The sequence below is a fragment of the Dermacentor variabilis genome, chromosome 8 (assembly GCF_050947875.1).
Source record: "Dermacentor variabilis isolate Ectoservices chromosome 8, ASM5094787v1, whole genome shotgun sequence".
Lineage (NCBI taxonomy): Eukaryota > Metazoa > Arthropoda > Arachnida > Ixodida > Ixodidae > Dermacentor > Dermacentor variabilis.
In genome coordinates, this window is record NC_134575.1 from 8,647,896 (window position 1) to 8,669,452 (window position 21,557).

Genomic DNA, 21,557 nt, shown 5'->3' on the forward strand with positions numbered 1-21,557 from the left:
GCCATGCAAGTGTTTGCCAAGAAGACGGGGCTGGCTGAAAAACTGGCTCGCAATTTCAGTAAGTGTGAGGCCACTTGTAAGGTCGCTCTGATTGTTCGTGTTCTTAAGTGTCACGAATCGGCCACGTGCTTTGTGTATAGAGAGGGGGTTCACTTCCCCGCCATGTCAGCGGGGCAACCGTTTCTGTGTTATGTGGGGTCACTGGGACCGCGCAGTGTTGGGTGACGCGTCGCGGCAGGCGCCAGGAGGGCGAGTGCCGATTCCGGGAAGTCGGTATTGTGCGCACGGTGTTGGCAGTCCGCCGACGGTCACACGAGTCCACACAGACCAGGCTTGAAGGGGACCGCTGTACGCGGTATTGTGGTTCTGGCTCCCGAATACCTGACTAATTAAAGGCGCCGCCGAGGTTAAGAAGGGCTTAGCAACCTTGACCCCGTGCCGCATATACGGAGCAGGGATCTATTGTTCTACGCGTCCGGAACGCAATCGCCAGCCTTGTTGTTGGGTGCAACTGCCTGTGTGGTGTCGAAGGCCAGCTTACAGTGCACGCTGTAGGGATGCGGTGCCTACGTGAAGAGTGCATTCGGACGGCGGCGTCTTGTAAACACGCACTCGAAGAACTTTGTCTTGTTGACAATAAGTTTGAAGGACAAGGAGGGCCATCAGTCTCCCACGCGGACAAACTTTGAGTACAGCTGCACTACATGGTGTCGATGCCCCTGCTTTTGAGACATTTGCAGCCTATAGATGCCCTTGGGAGTTGAGGCGGCCTAGCGATAACTTGTTCGGGCCTGGCGTGTTTTGCTGAGCCCGTCACTAACTACGGAGAAATGAGAGGGCAACGGAGTTTTAGGGAAGAAGGAAAAGAGCTTTGTTTTCCAATATGTTTATTTTTAAGAGTAAGCCCATCCCTGTGGGTTGTGGCTTAACAAACGGTTGACTCTGATTGGCAACTGAACCTGTGGGATGGGCCAACGGCCCTACTGCCTTTTTTCTTTGTATATTTGGGCTGTAAGAATCGGGACGACACGCTGTCCCTCAGACTTGGCTGAAATCAGGATTGCTGATAGATCAGTGAGCCTCCGTACTATGTACATTAAAACGAGTCTGGGCTCTAACAGTCATTGAGACAGTTGAAGAGTGAGACTTTGTTTCTCAATTGTTCAAGTTTTTAATGTATTTGTTTTACCTGCCATGTATATAGAAAGGTTTACCTATAAATATTGCTTGTACATCTGATCTCCATCGCTTCCTGTCTGCGTTTGATCAACAACTGCCGATCATCGTCCGAGAAGCTTCAAGTTCCAACGGAGAAGCGAGGACAGCAGAGAACGAACGAAACTTTACTCCACTGTTTTCGCTGCTAGGCCGCCGTGGCATCTAATGAAAATAACGAGACTTTTGTTGCGAAAAGTGAATAAATACTGCAAGTTTTTGCCCTTTCATCGCACTCTCTCCGAGTTCAGTTTTTGACAGGTAAGTGGGCAATCGCATGCTATTTTGGTTAAGCTGTACTACCGCTTAGTACAAAATTTTTCCTGAGCTTTGGCCAACTACGGTTTAATGAGGTTTCACTGCAAAGGGAAATTATACATCCATCTAAACGTAGCTAACAGCTACAAAGGAAACCTATACGGGTTTCTTGAAAGAAAAGCCTCGCAGTTGAAGAAAAACTTGACCTGGTCCGGGACTCGAACCCAGGACCACCGCCTTTCCGGGGCAGCCGCTCTACCATCTGAACAAACCAGGCGCCTAGCACATGGCAGGCCGAAGTCAAATCCATCAACAACTTGAAGCCAAGACAAGAGTTTGACGTAATAATTCTGCGGAAACCCGCAAAGGTTTCCTTTGTAGCAATTAGATACGTTTGGGCGGATGTCTAATTTACCTTTATTAATAAAGAATACCTGTTGAGCCATGATGATTGGCAGGTCCCAAGTAACCTTGAAACTGTTCAGAGATGCTTAGGGAGGGGTGCGACGGGGCTAGGTGGTACGACATGACTATAAGGTGCAAGTTCATTTATTTATTTATTTTTAAGTACCTTAGAGAACCCTCACGGGGCATTGTGTAAGGGGCGGCAATAAAGTAAATACATACATAAAGAACAAAATACATCAACGCCTTTACAAAATCAAGCACTGATTCGCGTAGTAAGATGACAATGAACCAAAGAAATTAACAACATACAGTTTAGAAATAAGGGAGTAACAATAGTAAGTAAAATTTAAAAATAACAATCTGCAACAACAAACAAAAATATGAAACTCAAAGGAGACAGTGCTACAGAGAATAAAAACAAATCACAAAACATCAATTTCATGTAGAAACAGAGGACGGACATATTGGCAACAGTACTATAGGCAAGGGGAACAGTGAAAGTGGCAAATGCTAAACATCAGGTTTTAGAGCGTATAACATCTTAAGATTACCGTACAACATTGTCTGGACGGTCATTCCACAAAAGTATAGCATGTGGAATAGCTGATAAATTAAATGCATCAGTACCAACCTACACGCTTGCTAAGAGGAAGGACGTTGTTATGCAGTCTGTGTGAAGCTTGATAAATGAGATTAAGGTGCATAGAGGATTTCATCACAGGTGTAAGTTGCGCTGCTTCGCAACTTACACTTGCGTCCACTTGCACCTGTGTCCATTTACACCTGTTACATTTGTGCCCATTTACACCTGTGTATGTTTATACAAACATATGTCTATTAGCCTGTTACACTTGTCTGTTTACATGGTTCACACCTGTGACCGTTTACAACTGTTGCACTTGTGTCTTGTCTACAATGCTACATCCATTTCGTCTTTATGTGTCGGTGTCCCTGAGTATGCACCACCTAATCAGTGCCATATGCAACATGACACCTTGAGCTGGTCTACAAGTGTACACTCTTGCCTTCCTGCTGTGACTGTGTGACGCTCACACAGCACGAGACAGTCAGATAGAAGGCGTGAAACTCGTCCACAGTGCAGTGCCTCTTGTGTACTACTGCGGGAAGGGTTCTTGAGCTCTCCTCGACACAGCTCAAAGAAGGGTTCCCTAGCAAATAATCAATGAAAGTGACTTTATGACAACAAATATACACCCCCACAAAGAAAGCCAGTTCGTAAGTCAAAGTTTTGCAAGACCAGTTATGTGCAGCTCCTGCACTAAGCTGACCTTCCCAGTTCACCTAGCTGGTGAAATCACAAGAGCAAATAAAGGTGCCAAGCAGACAAAGCACAAAAGGCATTCTGCTGCTCACCGGCTTCACCAACATAGACGGAGACTGGCCGGGTTGGGGGTCCATCACCCTGGCCATTGTAAGCAATGACTCGCACCTCATAGATGCGGTCTCTTTGCAGTCCCTCCAGAGTGAGAGGACCCCCCTCGAGGCCATCCAATGACCGCACACGACAGTCTTGCAGTGGTGCACCAACAGGGCAGGCCTCCACACGATAGCCAGGGTGTCGCTTGTCACCATTCCACGCTTCATCCGCAAGACCCTGCAGACAGTTGTCCAGAGTGCAATGCAGTACCAATCTACAGAATGGAAACCTTTACCTTGCTTCTTTCAATTTCATGAATCTAAGACTGTTCAAATGACTGAAACACCTACAGTAAACCTTCATTGTAATGGAGCAATCAAGACAGGAAACTAACTTTGTTTTAAGTGGTGTTTCTTTAAAAGCAATTAAGCTGTAACAGACTCGTAGCAACGTGGGAACATGAAAAACTTTGAATAAAGTGCTATTTTCAATAAAGTGATTTCTTTAAATTGAGGGTTCACTGCACGTTACCAAATCAGTTAAAAGTGAGAAGAGGTTGAGCTGCCAACAAAAGTGTTTTATCATGAAAACTACTATTTTTCTAACTATGCTCTATTAAGGGGAAACATTTAAAAAAGAAAGAAAGAAAGAGAAAGCATTTAAGTTTTTGAAGCGTTCTGTGCTTTAATTTTCATGATTATCCTGGCAAAATATTTACACAGGTGCTTTAAAAAACCAGCAATTCATATTTGCTCAAAGGCTGGTGTCCCTTGAGCAATACCAATGAGGGCACCCAGAATTTTCAGCCCACGCTTGTGGAGTGAGAAATGAATTTGATGCCTTATGTCTACTACAGCTGGAGAGCTCATTTCACAGCTTATGCAAATTCACCAATAGACAAAAACCTAAACTTGCTATAACCCAAGAATGTCCAAAGCACCAAGGATTCTCAAGCAATTGTGCACATTTGCTGGTTCATTAATTACAGCTGCACACTGTCGCTGCAATCATCACCCAATTTGTCAAACAGGTTCAACCATTGCTGCAACTGTAATAAATGCGTCCTGATTGCACACTGTTGTCCCCTGTTTCCATGAGCTCAAACTGCAATAAAGCTTACAAAGAACTACATTCTGTAAAGACACAGAGCAGCAATTTTACCTAAATGGGGCATACGCATTAACTGTCACGTGTTCCTTACGTGTCCAGTGTTGTTGCATTGCACTCATCAAGCAGACATCTGTACAGCACATTTATAAATGAGAGTTAGCGCACTTTGTAAGAACGTTGCAGTAGGTGCACAATTTATTGAAAATAATATTTCTACACAGGAGAAGCAAATGGAGCTGAGCACATCTGTGTGTAACTTACCTTCCACACAACAGTGATGGACGTAGTGGTGTAGGGCGTTACAATTACATTTGTTGGCGCAACTTGCGGCGCTGGGGAAAAAAAAAGAAAGAAAGAAAGAAGGAAGGAAAGAAAGAAAGAAAGAAAGAAAGAAAGCAGAGGTCAAGTTGACTGCCAGCACAGCTAAATTGACAGTATACAGTGAAGCCCTGCAGCTTTGACTAACTCACATACTTTTATCATCTCGAAGCATTATGTTGCCGAGCTTCTGCATCTAGCTATCTGGAAGCATTCAAAGGTAAAGATGTTTTCCACTGGTCAATCTGGAGCGGCCGCTGAAATACTGGAGTGAGCATTCGGATGTCATCAATCCAAATTTGCCAGCAGTGGGCAAAAATGCTCTGTGGGGGATTACACCAAACTTGTTGCATGTACGTCACAAAAACTGGTTCCGAAAATGGTGCCCAACTTCCACTCTGCACCTTTCCATGACAACCAATGTCACTGTCCCACAGTGAGTGCAGTGCAACATACTGATTTTACATTAAGACGGAAATGATGTATGCTTCTGGTCCCATTTTCACCTAAATCCTTGTCTCGGCAGCGGGGCAACTGAAAGTGATCCGGCATGAAGCAATCTGACCTGAAACTAGCAGTGGAAAGCACGAACCCACTCTGGATTGACCACAGGAAAACACCATAGCTTGGGGACCCCCTTGAGTGGGCCTTTATTTATGCAGAAGCACACGCAAATAGCAGACATCAAGCCAGGTACACAACAAACAAGAACATGTTACAGTTGCAGCTACAAGGGCTCTATGCTTCCTATGATGTAACCTACTGAATACCATGACCAACAAGAATCCGGGGAACCAAGGGGGCTCAATCTTTTGTGGGTGCCAACAACAACCATACAAAGCAAACACACAAAGATTCTCCTGATTCTGGAACCTGGGATTCTTATGCATCTAAATGAATATACATAACAGTTTTTGCATCCTACTCCTTTCACAATGCGGCGGGGAATAAAACCTGTGACTTTGTGCTTAGCAATAGAACACCAACCACGCAGCTATTGTTGGCAGGCTGTTTTACAGGGACCCTGTCAACTTCAGCTGCCAACAGTTATTAACCTGATGCTCTTTGTGCTAGAGCTCTGCTGGCGGTGTGCGGACGCTGATCACAGATTTCTGCCTCATGTTTACAGTCCAGCTGTTCTTTGCTAGAACCAAAGGTTGTGCTGAATGGTTCCGCAACAGCCCTACCTATGGAGCATGGTGCCACCTTTTCCATTCCGTGGCAAATGAAACAGTTTAAATTGCACAAATGCTACCAACAGGCTATGCAAACAAGATGAAATGGCATGTTTTTTTCTGATAATGCAGACAAAAGCTTCTTTAAAGAAGTGTTTGCTGCAAGTGCAATGCAGATTGGGGTGCTTCCCTGTTCCTAATGTTATGTCCACGTGTGTCACATTTTTCTGTTCTCAGGTAATGGGGGAAATCTGCTGGGATCACGTAAATATATTTAATCCTGTTGTGCTAAGTATCACAGTGCTTGGACAACCAAACTATTGCTTTGTTCATGTGATCTTGAAGCACGATACTGACAAGCATACTTGTTTATCTTTTTCCGACGACCCTTTTCTACCACTCAGTGCAATATGCACCTTCATGTATCGGAACTCTCCTGAGTGTTGTCACTGATTCCATAGTAAGGGAACCTTGTCTAATCAGATTGCATGCGTAATGCAAATAGTGATCTACACTCTGGAATGCACGCGAGCACCAGCCATTACATTAGAACACGACTAGTCACACATAAATAGCCGAAGCACTTGACCTGTAATCAGATTTTGACGACCAACGACTGTACTCACCGCTGTCATTGTGCTTGTGTGTTACATGTTTTCCTGGGTGGAATTTTGCCCAATAAAGAGTTAGTTTCATACTCACATTTCTACTGCTGTCTGGTTCTTCACTGCCACTACAACGTGACAATATACGCCAGGCATGTATTAAACAGAATCTAAAAGGAAACTCCAATACCTTGAAAACACCACTTTCATTTATTCTCACGAAAAAGGCCGAGTACTGTATTACAAAAACAGGGGTGAGACTGCCCAAAGTCATTTTGGTCAATTTTTGGAACAAGTAAAATTGCATTTCGGAGCAGCTTGGAGCAGACTGAATTTCCTTTTGGAGCAATTTGGAGAATGTAAAATTTCATTTTGAAGCAGTTTGGAGCACGCCGATCTGCCAATTTTGGTTTAATAATGTAATATAGCAGCGCACTTCGAAAGGAATATAAAACACAGAATAAACCAACACGAAGCGCATAGTAGAAGGGCGCTTTCTAGCTATAGAGTACAAGAATAGGGAAGAGAGTCGAGTGGTGGCATAGTGAATTCTTTCCTATAAATTCGAAAGCACTGATGGCACCACGATCAAACTATATATTCCCGCACCGACGCTCATGAAGATAGCGGGAATGTTCTCAAATTATACAGTCCAACCGACACGGTAACATAATTTTTGGGTCACCATATGTCACTGCAGACCCAGAGAGCCGTGATAAACCCTGGGCTGGTATAACGTAAAGCTATTCCAATCTGTTTTTATTGTGATAGCAATTATATGGACACTCCAGGTGCACTTCTTCTGCCATGGCATTGCCATGATGTTTCGTTAAAAGTCCAGGGGCGATAACATCATTGACGTGCGACGTATGCTGTATGTGCAAGTGAAAGCGTGTGAAGGTGAGCCAATCATAACGGCTCACCCTCGTTTTGACAGCGAGTTTCCGCGGTCATCGAGATGTGTGCATGTCTGCATGTGCCTGCTGTGACACCATGCCGGTTAATTTAGTTAGTGAGCGAACGTTTACTTACAAGTTTATAGGGCCAATGAAGCTACTATATTCGTACAGCTGTCTACTTACTTGCTATTGCAATCAATGGTTCGCCTTTCCGGGCGGAACTGTGACTTTTTATTCCAAATCTGCCATTAGGTCAAAATGGCTATGGACTCGCCCATATGGTCATAAAAACAGATTGGAATAGTTTTACGTTATACCAGCAGTGGGGCAGAGAAACTCGCCCACTGAATGCGCATGTCTCTAATATCTAGTTCGCTCGCAGTGCCGTCAGCCTACTTTTTGTTCTTTTGCGCCTCAGCTTTAGGAAGCGCCTGCCGTTCGGCCCACTCGACCGTATTCTAGTACCTTCTAAATGCAGTCGCCTGAGTGGCCGCATGCACACCGGCCACTTGCCGGAAGAGCCGAAATGTCCAGTGTTATAATTATAAGTATGAAAATTCTGTGCGGGAGGTGCCATCGTGGTGGTGTGCGGCATGTGAACGGCTGCACTCTCTTTCGGAGAACGAATCCATTCGCTATTCGTGGCCAGTGTCGGAGCACACATTCAGAAGCTGTTCTGGAACAGTGTGGAGTAGGAATTCGTGTTTGTACCAAATTGGCACAATAGGTGCAGGAGTTCCTACTAAAAATATGAAGGTCAGACTTTTTTCTTTCTTTTTCTTTATGCTAAAATTTTGCTGCAATATTAAAACGTCAATGGGATTTCACATTACAGAAAGTATTTTTTTTTTTAACAGTTGGGTTGTTTTGGAGCAGGAATGTAGCAGATCAAGTCTTGTATTTACTTACTGTGGAAATCGTGATGTAACATGACGATCACACATGCTGCTAATGCCACATCGGGCACACTCACACCAGCAGGTTTCATGAGAGGGAGAAAGCTTTCCTCTCGCGAGTGGCGCATGGGAATTGCAAGCCCCATCAGAGCCACTGGGCGTGTCATGTGAGATTCTGCTGAAACCACCTGTCTCTCTTTGGTCACCAGCAAGCAGCAAGAGCAAGTCTCCGCTCCTCATCATCCCGCACATAGTTAGCCAGCCACATTTCTGCCATGGCAGATGCTGCTCCTTCTAGCCAGTAAGTAGGAAGCCCCTCTTTACGTGGCATATCCTCTTCTGAGGGAAACGTCAGTGATGTAAACTATAGCTAGCTGGCCTGCTCAAAGTGTTAATTGGAAGTGTAATAAAAGCTTTCTGAGTGTGCATGTGGTTGTTGTCCATTGTTTCCTTGAGCTTGAACCATGCCGTGGTAGTTGCAGAGGGATGCACCAACTGCGGTGCATGGTGTGTCGAGGCATAGCGCCATTGAAACCCTTCTTATCCCTAGAGCTTTCACAACATTTTGAGACAATTAAAATAAATATACTCACATTGTATACAAGGCATAGTTTTGAATATAATGCAATGCACATTCCCATTGTGGTAATTACAAACACATGCAAACAGTAAAACTCAAGGTATAATCACATTCACAACAATAGTGGACATCAAAACAAGCATTGATGATGTTAAGTTCAACTAAAGACTGTTGAAACCATCGGTCTGAACAGAGTCAAATTAGATGAAAGTTAAACTGATGCCAAAATAAGATTTGACAGCAGATGTATGGAGCTGACCTGCAGGCAGTGTCCAGGTTTCATTAGACGGCTCACTCCAAGGGCTGAAGCCAAGGTCATTGACAGCCCTCAGCCGAAACAAGTACCGTGTGGCTGGTTTCAGTCCTGCTACCGTGTACGTAGTGGTGCTGGGGTCTAGTTTCTGGGGCAGCTCCTTCCACGGGCCCGTGTTTTCAATCTGTCATTCCACAGGCAGTGATAAAGGCAGTCGCATTAACGCACATGGTGTCATTTCGCATGTATTTCAATAGTTTAGAAGAACTTGTTGTTCGGCGAATTGGTGCGTATTAGCAAACAACTGCGCCTGTCTTTGTGTGCTCTCTCTGTGATCGTTTATTTGTACCACTAAATAATATTTCAATAGTGCCTGGCTAATCTTGAGCAAAAATTGCTGAATACAAATATTAATGTTGCCCTAAACAACATTTCGAATAAAGAAGTGCAGTGTGTAGCGCACAAAGCTGTATTAATATTTATCATGTTAGAGGAGGCCATGAAGAAAAAAAAAAAAAGAATGAACGCTTTTCAATGCACAGATAAAACTCCGCTTTACTGGTCAGTCGGCTCCACTGCCACAACATCCCAATCTTTGCACACTGATTAATTGATTATCCTTGCATACTAGTTGAATAACTAAACCAAAGCTAGTCCTCGAGGGATAAATGATGTCATGCCTGCACTCCCCTCCCTTTTATTTTTTAATACTGAAACTCTTCAAAAAAAATCCTTGACAGTGCATGTGGAGATTAAGGGGCCACAACTGCAAATTTAAACTTCGGGCATATTTTGCAGTTCCCATAATATAGGTACTTATTGCACAGTTACAAGGCGATCCAGAGCTCCAATTGCACTCAACCAACACAAATTGCACTCAAGAAGCAATGCATTTGCTTGCCATAATGCATAAAACAATATGCATGGCAAGTTCAAACTTAAGAGAGAAGAGAGAAGTAATTTTCATGCTATTCTGTCATACAATGTGATGGACTGGTTTTAAACACAAGTATGAAAGGACAGAGCTAAAATGATCAGCTTGAGGTGTGGCACAATCATTTGGAGCTTTTGTCGACAATAAATCATGCAGCAGAACTTGCTTGTTCAGAGGATATACATGGCGCTTTATTTTTTAGCTGCACCAAACTTTTTATTGACTGCCTATGGCAGAAAGCAGAATTCTAACCCATGATCAATATTACTCGATGAGGTGGCCATTTCTTCCAGGAAAAATCAAAATGCTCATGTATATAATTAATGTACTTGTGCTAATTAACTGTTTTGATTAATTACCTTATGCCACATATTTCAATCTACGAATTACAGCCGCTGAGTTTGCATGGCATATCCACTTAGAATGAATTCTCTGGCCAGCACCAATTCCGAGATATTAATTTTCGAAGTGTCCGTCCAAATGCATCGGTGTTCCAGTTACTTTTGCGCTTCTATGCTGTGGGGATGCGCGACCTTCGCGCCTCCCCTGATGTTTTTCCTGCATAGCGCGTCTCCTGTAATCCGGCTTTGCCGCGTGGCCTGCGTGATGCCCGCGGCGGTCGATGTGGTTGGGGCGCAGTGCGAGAGATGGCGCGAGTGTTGCGTTGCTAACGCCGCCTCACGGCAGGGTTACTTGGGGGCGCAGGGGAGGTCGGGCTGGCTCTTCCCCGGCGGGTCAGCGAATGGCGTGGACATCCCGCGCGCCGCCGACCTATGCTTCTGTGAGACCGCCTCGCGTGGCCGCCTTGGAATGCGCCACCATTCGCGTGACAGTACGCGCGAATGACCAGGCGTTGGGATCCAGCATGGGGCGAACATATTCGCTCGTTTTCCGGTCGCGGTGAGTCGGACTTCTAGGTTTGTCGCGCGCCCATCGGCATGTTTTGTGGATAGCAACTCGGCTAGCAGGCATTGATCTATGAAAGGTGCAATAAATGCCCTTGTGATTGTTTGCACTACTGTGTTGTCGTTCCTTTGTCCCAAGAGTACGGGTGTGAGAGAACCCCACAATGCATAAAACAGCGGTTTCTTTAAAAAGTAACTGGAATGCCAATGCATTTTGTCAGACACTTTGAAAAATTAATAGTATCCCGATTCATTCCAAGTGGATATGCCATACGAACCCAGCGGCTGTAATTCGTAGATTGAAATATGTGGCACAAGGAATTAATGGAAAAGCTAATTAGCACAATTACATTTATTATTCAATTGAACATTCTGATTTCTCCTAGAAGTAATAGCCACCTCATCAAGCAATTTACATCATGGGTTAGAACGTAAGCGCACAATGTCTGCATGAGTGCTTCTATGTTCAGTAGTCGGCAAAGCTGAGCAAGAGAGAGAGAGAGAGATCTGGGGACGTATTCTGAAACGTTCGCCGCCGCGAAAGTTTCGCCCTGGCCACGCCTCCGCCGTTGCGGCGCGCTCTGAATGGCTGCTTTGACAAAACCGGAAATTCAGGTGGCGCAAGTGAATTTCCGGTTTTGTCAAAGCAGCCATTCAGCGCGCGCCGCAACGGCGGAGGCGTGGCCAGGGCGAAACTTTCGCGGCGGCGAACGTTTCAGAATACGTCCCCTGGATGAGAAAGGACCTAGTTTTCTGCTTCCCTTGAGAGAGCATGGCTGAGCACCCGAAAGTCCAGTCGGCCTAGTTCGTCCATACTTTCATTGTCTTCGTACACTAGTGGAAACGCACACATGGCTGAGATATTTAACGTGGTCGAAAATTGTGTGCACACAACAACCAGCAGTTGGAGAAAACATGATGACCCATGCAATGCAGAAACACAAAAGAAAATGATGATAATAATGATGCTCTCTCTTTTTTGTAGCAGGCAGAAATGCAAATAATTAATGCGCACTACTCCATAACGAAGGCACTTTGCACAGCTGTACAGATTATCAGTGCCCACATTGCAGTGTCCGAACCACAGTCCCAGCAATGGCTCTCTAGAATTCAATCTTGGAGGCCACGCATATATGCATTGCAAGCGCCAGAAACAATCAAAGCTGATAGACAGAAGCTATTGCAGAACCTGGAAACACGTCATGGGTGGCCTTATTTCTGGTCCTGCCTTCGAGATATGCAAAGCCGGAAGCACACCGCAGCATGGCGGTCTTACAGGCTACAACAGGAAATTATTAATTATTGGGATAGATGCACGAGGTGTTATCCAATTATTCCGTATAACCTGCATGGCAAATTATGGGACTGCAGAAGTATAACAAATTAACTGAATTTTCAGATAAACAGAGATCATATTATCGAGGTTTTACTGTAGCTTGCACATGGTGTACTTTGCACCAAATTGGTCAATTCAAATCACTCCCATACACTGTAATGGGCTAACTGGTCACGTAGTCTCAATGTACGTGTTTCACAATTATTTTTTCACTAAGCTGAGGCGAGTCCAAACCTAAGCCACAGCATAGCCCTTCCTCCAAACAACTGGCAGGTGAATAGCCGCATCCTCACCTGCTGTAGCAAGTAACACCTGAGCGGTGCAAATCCATCTCGTCCAGGTGTCCAGCTCAGAGTGACGTGCCTTGCCTGCACCTGCGAGGGACTCACAAGTGGGCGTGACGGAGCCTGCGGCTTCTCTCGACTTGCGGTGGTCAGCACAAGCGCCCGAGCCTCCACGCCCCATCCTTCTTGTGTGCGTGCACTGACGGCGAATTCGTAGTAAGACTGTGGCTGGAGGTCAAAGGCCTTCAATGTGCGATCCATGGCCGACACTTCACGTGACACTCGACCTTTATCAGCACTCTCAGCAGTGTCCTCATTTTCTGCAGCACCGTTGCCGGAGTTGGGGCGACGCCAAAAGGAGATCTTGTAGCCTAAAATTTCACCATTCGGTTCCTGTGGGACATCCCAAATTATCCGCGCTGTTGTTGTGGTGACATCTGGGAATGACACATTTGATGGTGGCCCAGGAACTAAGAGGAAATAAACAAATGAAAAAGCATTAGAAAATATCAGACACACGTGCACATACATCAAAATGTATGCAAGTGCTTCCTTTACAACCAGAGGCTGTCGTTAAACTTGGAGCTACTTAGAGTGATACATGCATTCGTTTTAGCGATAAACCTATATTTCCTTAAAAAAAGTACTGCGAATGGACAAACAGAGCAAAGGCAGCGGTAAATAAGATTGCCCTACGTTGAATGTAGCCCCTGTGCAAATGAGAGGTGGCTTTAACACGCAACATCAGATGGCAAAGTGGCAAACCTTTGCACAACTTTGCTCCCTTTGGGAACCACATTGAGTAATTATTGTTGCACTCAAAGAAGATAGGACAAAATTAAGCAAATTGGTATAAAAAAATGTAAAACAGCACACAGAAGCTGCATTGTTTTTGAAGTGAAGCTGTCCAGAAACCACTGTAAAAGGCTTTGCAAGACACAGTGAACCCTCATTATAACGAAATGACCTTACTTGAATTATTACTTGAAATTTTCTGTTGACTTGATTAAAGCACATGTGTTCTGAATCTAATTGGAGTGCATTGTTGGGGTCCCCACTTATTACGAACCAGCCGAAACCCACAGACCCAAATGAACCACACAATAGAATAGGGAAGGTGTTACACTTGTGGACACGCACACTCCTTGTCACACACTTCTGTGATCTATTCATCCTTTGCTTGGGCCGCAATAACCTCCAAAAAATTGGGCAATGCAAAAAATGAATGCATAACTTCTTTTACTACCAAAGCTTAAATAGCCACAGGCACATCCTAAACCGTTCTTAAGGTCCTCCAGTGCACTTATTAAGCGTATTGGTGCTCGTACTGCGACAGGAGATGCGGAGACCCACGTGCATAATTAAAGAATAGATACAGTGTCCCGAAGACCAGGGGCGTAGCCAGGGGGGGGGGGCTTATGGGGCTTCAGCCCCCCCTCCCCCCGAAATTTTTTCGTGCTGTCCATGCGCCGCCGGCCAAAACAACCCCTGGCGCCGGAAATCATGCTCGATTTTGTCTAGAATGTTCTTTTCATGTTCGAAAAAACATTTTAGTGCGCGAACATTGCGAAATCGTGCTGGATTTCGCGGCAACGCCCATGCACCGGGAATCACATAAAGCAAGGAGGCCTATCCAAGCTCAAAGTTTCAAAGGCGTTTTAATGGCGAACGGGCTCGTCATGGCATCTCGCTGAGGCCGCGGAATCGGGAGCGCTTGGATTTCAATTCTGACACTTTATGGCTATAAAGTTCTAAGAAACTTTTGATGCGAAAGTTGCATTGATATCTCCAAAGTCGTGATTTAGATTTTCAATTCCGGAACTTTGTGGGCTTAATGTTGTTAGAAACATTTGACGCCAAAGGTGCATTGACTTTTCTAAAGTCTTAGATCGGAACATACAACGAGACAAGCCAAATCAACACACTATCAAACAAGTTGACAAAACATGCAGCGAGATACGATGAGATGAAGCGTTCTGGTGGTTTATATATCAATATTTCTTTTCACCTACGCCAAAGCATCCATGTCAAGACACTAAAGCCAGCCAGAGTAACTGCGTTCTTATTTACTTTTTCTACTTTGGCTTTTATTCGTGAGGACACATTGAGCCTCTCAATTTTTTTAATTCTCGCTACCCTACCCGTGGGCTGCCAGAGCCAGCCAGAGTGCATGCGTTTTTCTTGTGTTGCCCCGAAACCACCGCGCGGCGTACTTCAGTGCACGTGCGGTTTTCTCTGGCCGAGTAAATTTTCGCCTGGCGGAGTTTTGGACGCCTTCTGGCTAGCAGACGAGAAAAAGTAACAATGGTCGCTCACCGCCATCACTGTGAAGACTTGACGGATTAGACCATGTTCGCTTGAGCGCAACCTCTCCGGAAAGTCTTGTCTTGCCAATGTAAAATACCGAGCACTATGCGTATGGTTCTCGGTGGACCAAACATCTCACGTTTTCTTCGATATTCATTCAGCATAGCCACATTAGGTATGCAAAGTAGGCATTCAATTGTGGCGAACATATTTTCCTTGGGGTTTTTAATTTCGGTGCCCCTGCCCCACTAAAACAAAAACAAAGATCACTGTTGCGGCGCAGCGAATTGTCGCATGGTGACAGCTTGTTACTTCTTTTGCGGAAAGTAATTGGCCACGGCACGCTTCGGTTGCCGGATGCTGTGATTATATTATTCAACTATATGAAGACTCCAGGCCCATTCCTGCTGTCGCCGTCACCCTCATGTTTCATATGATGTCTCAGGGCAATAACGTTGTGACCGCGCGCCGCATGCTGTATGTGCGAGTGAAAGAGTACGGGGGGGTGGAATGGGTGAGCCGACGATGGTGGCTCAGTCTTGCATGCGCAAAGCACAAAAGCGGGGAGCAAGCATGCCGCCTTACGTCGCACGCAATACATCGGACGGAGTGGATGGAATGGGGGCGAGATCTATGATTCTGTGCATCTGTGATTGCGCGACATGTTTATTTGCCTTGTTTGAGGCATTATATACAGTGACTTTATCTTACACACGTAGATTTATTGGAGACTTATGTGTATATTTACATATCTTGTTACGACGTTTTGTGTATACGTGCAGTGAATTTCGTTTCCAGTAACACTTTTTTGCCCTTTATCAAACATTTGTATATTCCATTGTATCTGCGCATTTCTAATGAACGAGGGCGAGTTAAAAGAAAGTGAGCCTACCCACCCCGCGCAATAATGGTTCGGTTCATTATCTGCGAGGCATGCGCATAGCACACAGGCATCTTTCATTTACAAAAGTGACACGCAGATGTGAGAGCAAATGTTCTTAAATGCTCTCATACACTGGATTGAACATGGTTCTGTGACGTAATGGACACTTCAGAACTTGATCAGCGGGAAGCCGTGAGTGTTTTGACAGCTGAAGGTTTTTCGCAAAAGGAAATTATTCACCGTATGGCTGCCGTGTACGTTGAACATTGCATTTCATTGGCCACTGTGAAGCTTTGGAGCAAAAGGTTGAAAAAGGACGTGAAAGTTGCGAAGACGATCCAAGACCGGGCCAAAGCCATCGTGCAATCATACCCAACACAAGTGCAAAAGTTGATGAGCTGATGAGACAAGAACGGAGGATAAACATAGATGAACTGGCAGAGCGTGTGACCATCAGTTGCGCTTCGGTTCACACCACAATTCATGAACATCTTGGTCATCGGCTCTTGTGTGCGCAATGGATGCCCAAGATTTTGAACCAACGTTAGAAGAAGGTTCTGCGCTGCCTTGACTCATCTGATCCGGTATCACAATGAGGGTGACGACTTCTTGTCTGCAATTGTGATCGGGGACGAACCATGGTGCCACTACTACAAGCCTGAAACACGACAGCAAAGCTTACAGTGGAAACATTCGAATTCACCGCCCCCAAAGAAAGCAAAGGCCGTCAATCCCACCGAAAAGGTGTTGTTTACCATTTTTTTTTAATCATCAGGGGCCATTACTGATAGAATTTTTCAAGCTGGAGAGACTATCAATCGTTTCCGATATTGACGCCGGATCGGCTGCGTGTAGCAATCAAGAACAAGTGACGTGAAAAATTGACGAATGGGGTCATCTTGTTCCACGACGTGGCTATGGTGTTGGGCTGTGTAGCACGAAGTCGCGGGATCGAATGCTCGGGCCCGCGGCTGCTCGGGCCCAACTCCGACGCGGCCTATTCAAATAAATGTAAAACGCAGAAACGCTTTTCTGAGATAACCCCTGGATCACTTTTAATGAAATTTGTTGAATTTGAGAAAGTTAACTGCTAGTATCTGTTGGAAACGGCAGTTTGATTTAGGGCCTGAATTTTGTTTTAAATTCTGTTCTATTAAAATTTTGTTTAAAATTTGAAAGTGCGAAAGAAATAGAAGCACGACGTTTACAAACTAAAAGCTCTTTATCAAAAACAGATATCGCGGTTCTTCAAACGGCATCTATTATAAGAGTCAAAGCGGTTAAATTCAGTATCTCAATTTGTGTCTTACGTGAATTAGTTACGTGGTGCACAAGGGTTCTGCAAAAGCCGTATTTCGATAATGCTAAATTGTTTGAGATTCATTTGTAACACATCAATTTTGTCTGCTGTAGATGTACTATTAGATGCGATTCACAGAATTGTGATATTCTTTTTCATTGTTGAAGTACAGAGTTTTAAACGTGATAGTTTCGTTTTATGAAAATTCGAGATTTGTGCCAATTTTTAATAAAAAATTTACAACCCCATATGAAAAATTCGAAACCAGAAGACAGTAGAATTTAAGTTTTTCTTTCAGATGCAACAAACCTCATCAAATTGTGTGCAGTGGTTGCCGAGAAAATCTAATTCACCTTCTACATGCACTTAGATAGGAGCATTCGAGATAAAGCTTCCTCTTAAGGAGGAGGCCAAGCTGCAACGTGAGCCCCCCCCCCCCCGAACGAAATTTCTGGCTACGCCACTGCCGATGACAGAGGCTCCTTTTCACTCATGGTATGCTTCCTCGCAATATGTTGTGTATGCTTGACTGCGTAACACCACTGTATTACGGTGAAGCTAATTTTAAGGAAGCAACATTTTGCAATGTCGGTACTTTCTGCGCTTCAAAGTCGCTGGCGAGGATGACAAAGGTGGAGCGGGTGTCATTGCTGACGACGACGAATTATTTCAATAAAATCAATAAAATACACTGCACTGAACAGCTGGAAGCTTGGAAGTGAATGTTGAAGCAGTTAGCCCTACAGTTGCTGCGATGACTATAGCTGCTAGCATATCGGCTTACGAGAGTGCTGATTCGATGATGCGAGATAATCAAATGGCGGATTATCAAAAAGATAATCAAAATCAAAACGAAAGTCTGTGGGAGAACGGTTTCAGTGTGCAAAATTTCAGATGTCCTTATACATTGACTCTATGGGGTACGTGGCGGTGCCGTGAAGGTGCTCGAATTATTGGGCATGTTCAGAAAATCAATTGTTAACTGTATGCGGAAGTGGCCAAAATTAGCATTTAGTGCAGCTGAGCATGGCCAGTCCATGTTACTCTAGGGCCAGGCAGGATGCTGTAAGGCTTCCATATAGTATGTAGGTTGTTTAATTCTTGCTTATTCGGAGATGAGAAGCACCCTTAGTTCACTTTGCAAAAGAGTGCAATCAAAGTAATGGGGGTGAACAGGCACTTTCGCAATGTGTGGAGGAACTGGAGGACGCACTGTTGGCTCAAGAAAGAAACGCTCAGCAAATGCTACTGACATTTTTACGCTTAAATAAGTTGCTGTGATGTTGCTGGTTAACAATGCTCACTTCCTTAAATTCATGATTTAATGATCTCAAAAGTCTTATGGTACATTCTCAAGGCTGTTATCGCAGAGTTTAAAGCATCAATGCTTATTTTATTTATTTATTATTTATATACACATTACTCAAAATACCAATTATAAAGACCCAGTCACACTAGGCTGACCGGACCCCAACAAGAGAATGCCGCCGCCAATGATTGGCCGACTAGTCGGCAGAATGTGTCACCGAGATGCACATCATCATGCTAGAAACAACCTTCAGGGGCAAAATAACACATTAACTAAGACTAGAGACAAAATATACACAGACGGTATTGTAGTATTGACTGAAGGTGGAAGTCAGGCTCCAGCCGTACCGAAGTAAAGAGCCATTTATTCAACGTATACAACCATATATATAATGAAGAACAGAAGCGCCTCCTGGGGAATAAAGAACTGAAATGAATAACGAAACTGAATATAACATACTCCCTCCCTTATTTTTTGTGATTAGTTGTTAGTAAATATTAGTAAGGATAACCCGAAAGCTTGCACACTGTACTTATTTACACATATTTACAAACTATGTACACAACGTCAGACAGCCAACTAGTTCATCTGATAGTCTTGGAGCCAGGCAGGTGGCCGGCCCTCTCGGGTCGGCCGCTTTGGACGTCGCACTGGTGACGGGCTCGTAGGCTGCTGCTGTGGTATGCCAAGAGACAGTGCCTGCGTCCTGGGAGAAGGAGGCTGTAGCACGGCAGGCTACAGCACATCGGGAGACCGCGGCTGCGGCGTGGCAGGCTGCAGCGCCTCAGGAGACCGCGGCTGCGGTGTGGCAGGTTGCAGCGCATCAGGAAGCTGCGGCGTGGCAGGATGGCCTGGTTCCCAGGTGCCCTCTCCGGAACCCTGGAAAGCTTGGAGGCATTCCATGTACGGCCGTCTCCAAGTCTGAAAGAAGCTGGTCCCCTGCTCTCTATCACTTTAGTTGGATAAGAAAAGGCGCAGTCTCCCCTGAAACGAATGGACGGTTTTTTTGATACGGACAAAGTCGCCTACGGCTATCCTCGTCTTCTTGGCAGCTCTCCTTTTGTCCGTGTAGTGCTTGCTGCTCTGCTGCTGGCGCCTAACCCTTTGACGAAGTTGCGCCAACTCCTTAGCTGGATCTTCAGCAAATGCTGGTGCTGAGAAACCCACAACATCTAGCCTGGTTTGAGGCATTCTACCATGCAGCAGGACTGCTGGGGCGACCCCGGTGGTGGCGTGCGGAGTACAGCGGTAAATGGCAAGGTATTCTGTGACAGCTTGCCTGAGTGGTCGTCTTTCGAGGAGTGAGACTTGAATGAAGTTTTTCAATGTGCGATTGAAACATTCTATTTGCCCATTGACTTGGGGGTAGTACACCGAAGAATGTGAAAGACTGATGCCTTTGTTTTGCAGGAATGTGATGAATTCACGCGAAGTGAACTGAGGTCCATTGTTGCAAACGATCTCTTCTGGGTAGCCTTCACGGGCAAAAACACTTGTTAAGAAGTCTTTCACGGTGCTCGTGGACACTTCCCTGCAAAAATATACCTCTGGCCATTTAGAATGGTAGTCAACAAGGGTTCCAGCAAATCTGTTGGTGTGAGCTGCATGGTCCAAAGGACCAACAATATCTCAGCCAAGCTTCTACCATGGTCGCTTTTACCATGTGGCAGTTTTTTACTGCCGTTTTCACTTGCTTATTCATTCGTGGCCACCGAAACCGCTCACGCAGTCGCGCCTTCGTGCGCGTGATACCCGGATGTGTCTTGTGCGCGATGCCGATGATCTGAGCCGTGAGGGAGGACGGAACAACGAGGCGCTCTCTACGCAGTAGCAGGTTATCGACAACAGAAAGTTCTTCCCGAATGGCATAGAACGGTTTCACCTCTTCTGGTATGGACATCTTTGGCGGCCAGGAACTCAGACAGGGGAGAGGCGCACTATGCCCTCTCCCGATTCTCCCTCGCTCTCACGACGTGCGTGTGCCCTTCCTCCCCGACTTGCGGGCAGGTAGCAGACGGGCGAGGAGGATATTCCCCTCGCCCAGGTAAAAAGGTACAAAACAGCGCGACCGGGGGAGACACTCTCTCTCTGAGGCCGGACCCCTAACCTGCCGGACTGGAGTACCTGCTGCAACCCGTGAGTGACCACGTTGCCTGACTATCCCGGGCAACGAGGCCAGCCTATTTATTACTATTACAGAGAGGACGTCCCTCTGCCAGTGTTCTTTATTGCTTGTAGCAATAAACGTTCTTACAGTTGACGCCGCTGGTTGCCTTATTCGTTCGAACCCGACGTAGCCGCGATTCCCCCGCTACGGGTTGGGGAGTAACACAAAGCGACTGCGTGGGGCTAGATCCGGAGCTCGCCTTCAGCCCTAGCCGCACGCAGAGTGGAACCCCCACACGGTTTCCAGGCAACTGTCGTTGAGGGCGGCCTGCCTGAACTTCTCCTTAGTCACGCAGGCTGGCTCAATGAACGAGACAATTTCTTCCTCCTTGGCAATCTCTGCCTCCGAGGTAGGTGCTGGTAGCCGAGAAAGTGCATCTGCTACAGTGTTTGTGGACCCCTTACGGTATTCAACAGTGAAATTGTAGCAAAGCAGTCGTGCACTCCAGCGTGCGATTTGGAGTGGGTGTCTTCCATGTCCTTGTGAGGACAGCAAGGATACCAGTGCCTGGTGGTCTGTTCGAATTGTGAAATGGCGACCCCAAAGGTACATGTGCCATCGCTCACACGCCCAAATGCAAGCAAGAGCTTCTCGTTCACAGACTGAATATTTTCTCTGCGCAGGCGACAGTGTACGAGATGCGAAAGCGACTGTGCGGAGCTCGTGGCCACTTTGTTGCTGCAGGACTGCTCTCAGCCCACACTCGGATGCGTCGGTCGACACAATAACTGGAAGTGATGGATCGAACATATGGAGGACTGTACTCGATGAAAGCATTTCTTTGACCCTCCTGAAACTGCTGTCTGCTTCGGCAGACCAGATGAATGGCTCATTTTTGCGAAGTAAGACTCTCATAGGCTCAACCACTTGTGCCAAGTGTGGGACAAACTTGGAAAAGTATTCTACGAGACCCAGGAACAAACGAAGGGAGGCAACATCAGTTGGCATTGGTGTGTTAACTATGGAGTCTACCTTCTCTGGAAGTGGCGAGATACCACGTGCAGTGACCTTGTGCCCTAGAAATGCAAGTTCTGCAA

At 45.6% G+C, this 21,557-nt stretch overlaps 1 protein-coding gene across 3 annotated transcripts in view; it reads right to left on the reverse strand.

Annotated features, from left to right (window-relative positions):
• The window catches only part of sdk (sidekick cell adhesion molecule), a 144,098-nt gene that overhangs the window by 28,285 nt on the left and 94,256 nt on the right, over positions 1-21,557 (reverse strand). For all 3 annotated transcript variants that reach the window (XM_075701064.1, XM_075701063.1, XM_075701062.1), the window contains 4 exons: positions 12,564-13,024; positions 9,102-9,279; positions 4,631-4,701; positions 3,256-3,496 (listed from right to left, as the gene is read on the reverse strand). In XM_075701064.1, coding sequence (XP_075557179.1) covers positions 3,256-3,496; positions 4,631-4,701; positions 9,102-9,279; positions 12,564-13,024 — 951 coding nt within the window. The remainder of the gene's footprint in view (positions 1-3,255; positions 3,497-4,630; positions 4,702-9,101; positions 9,280-12,563; positions 13,025-21,557) is intronic.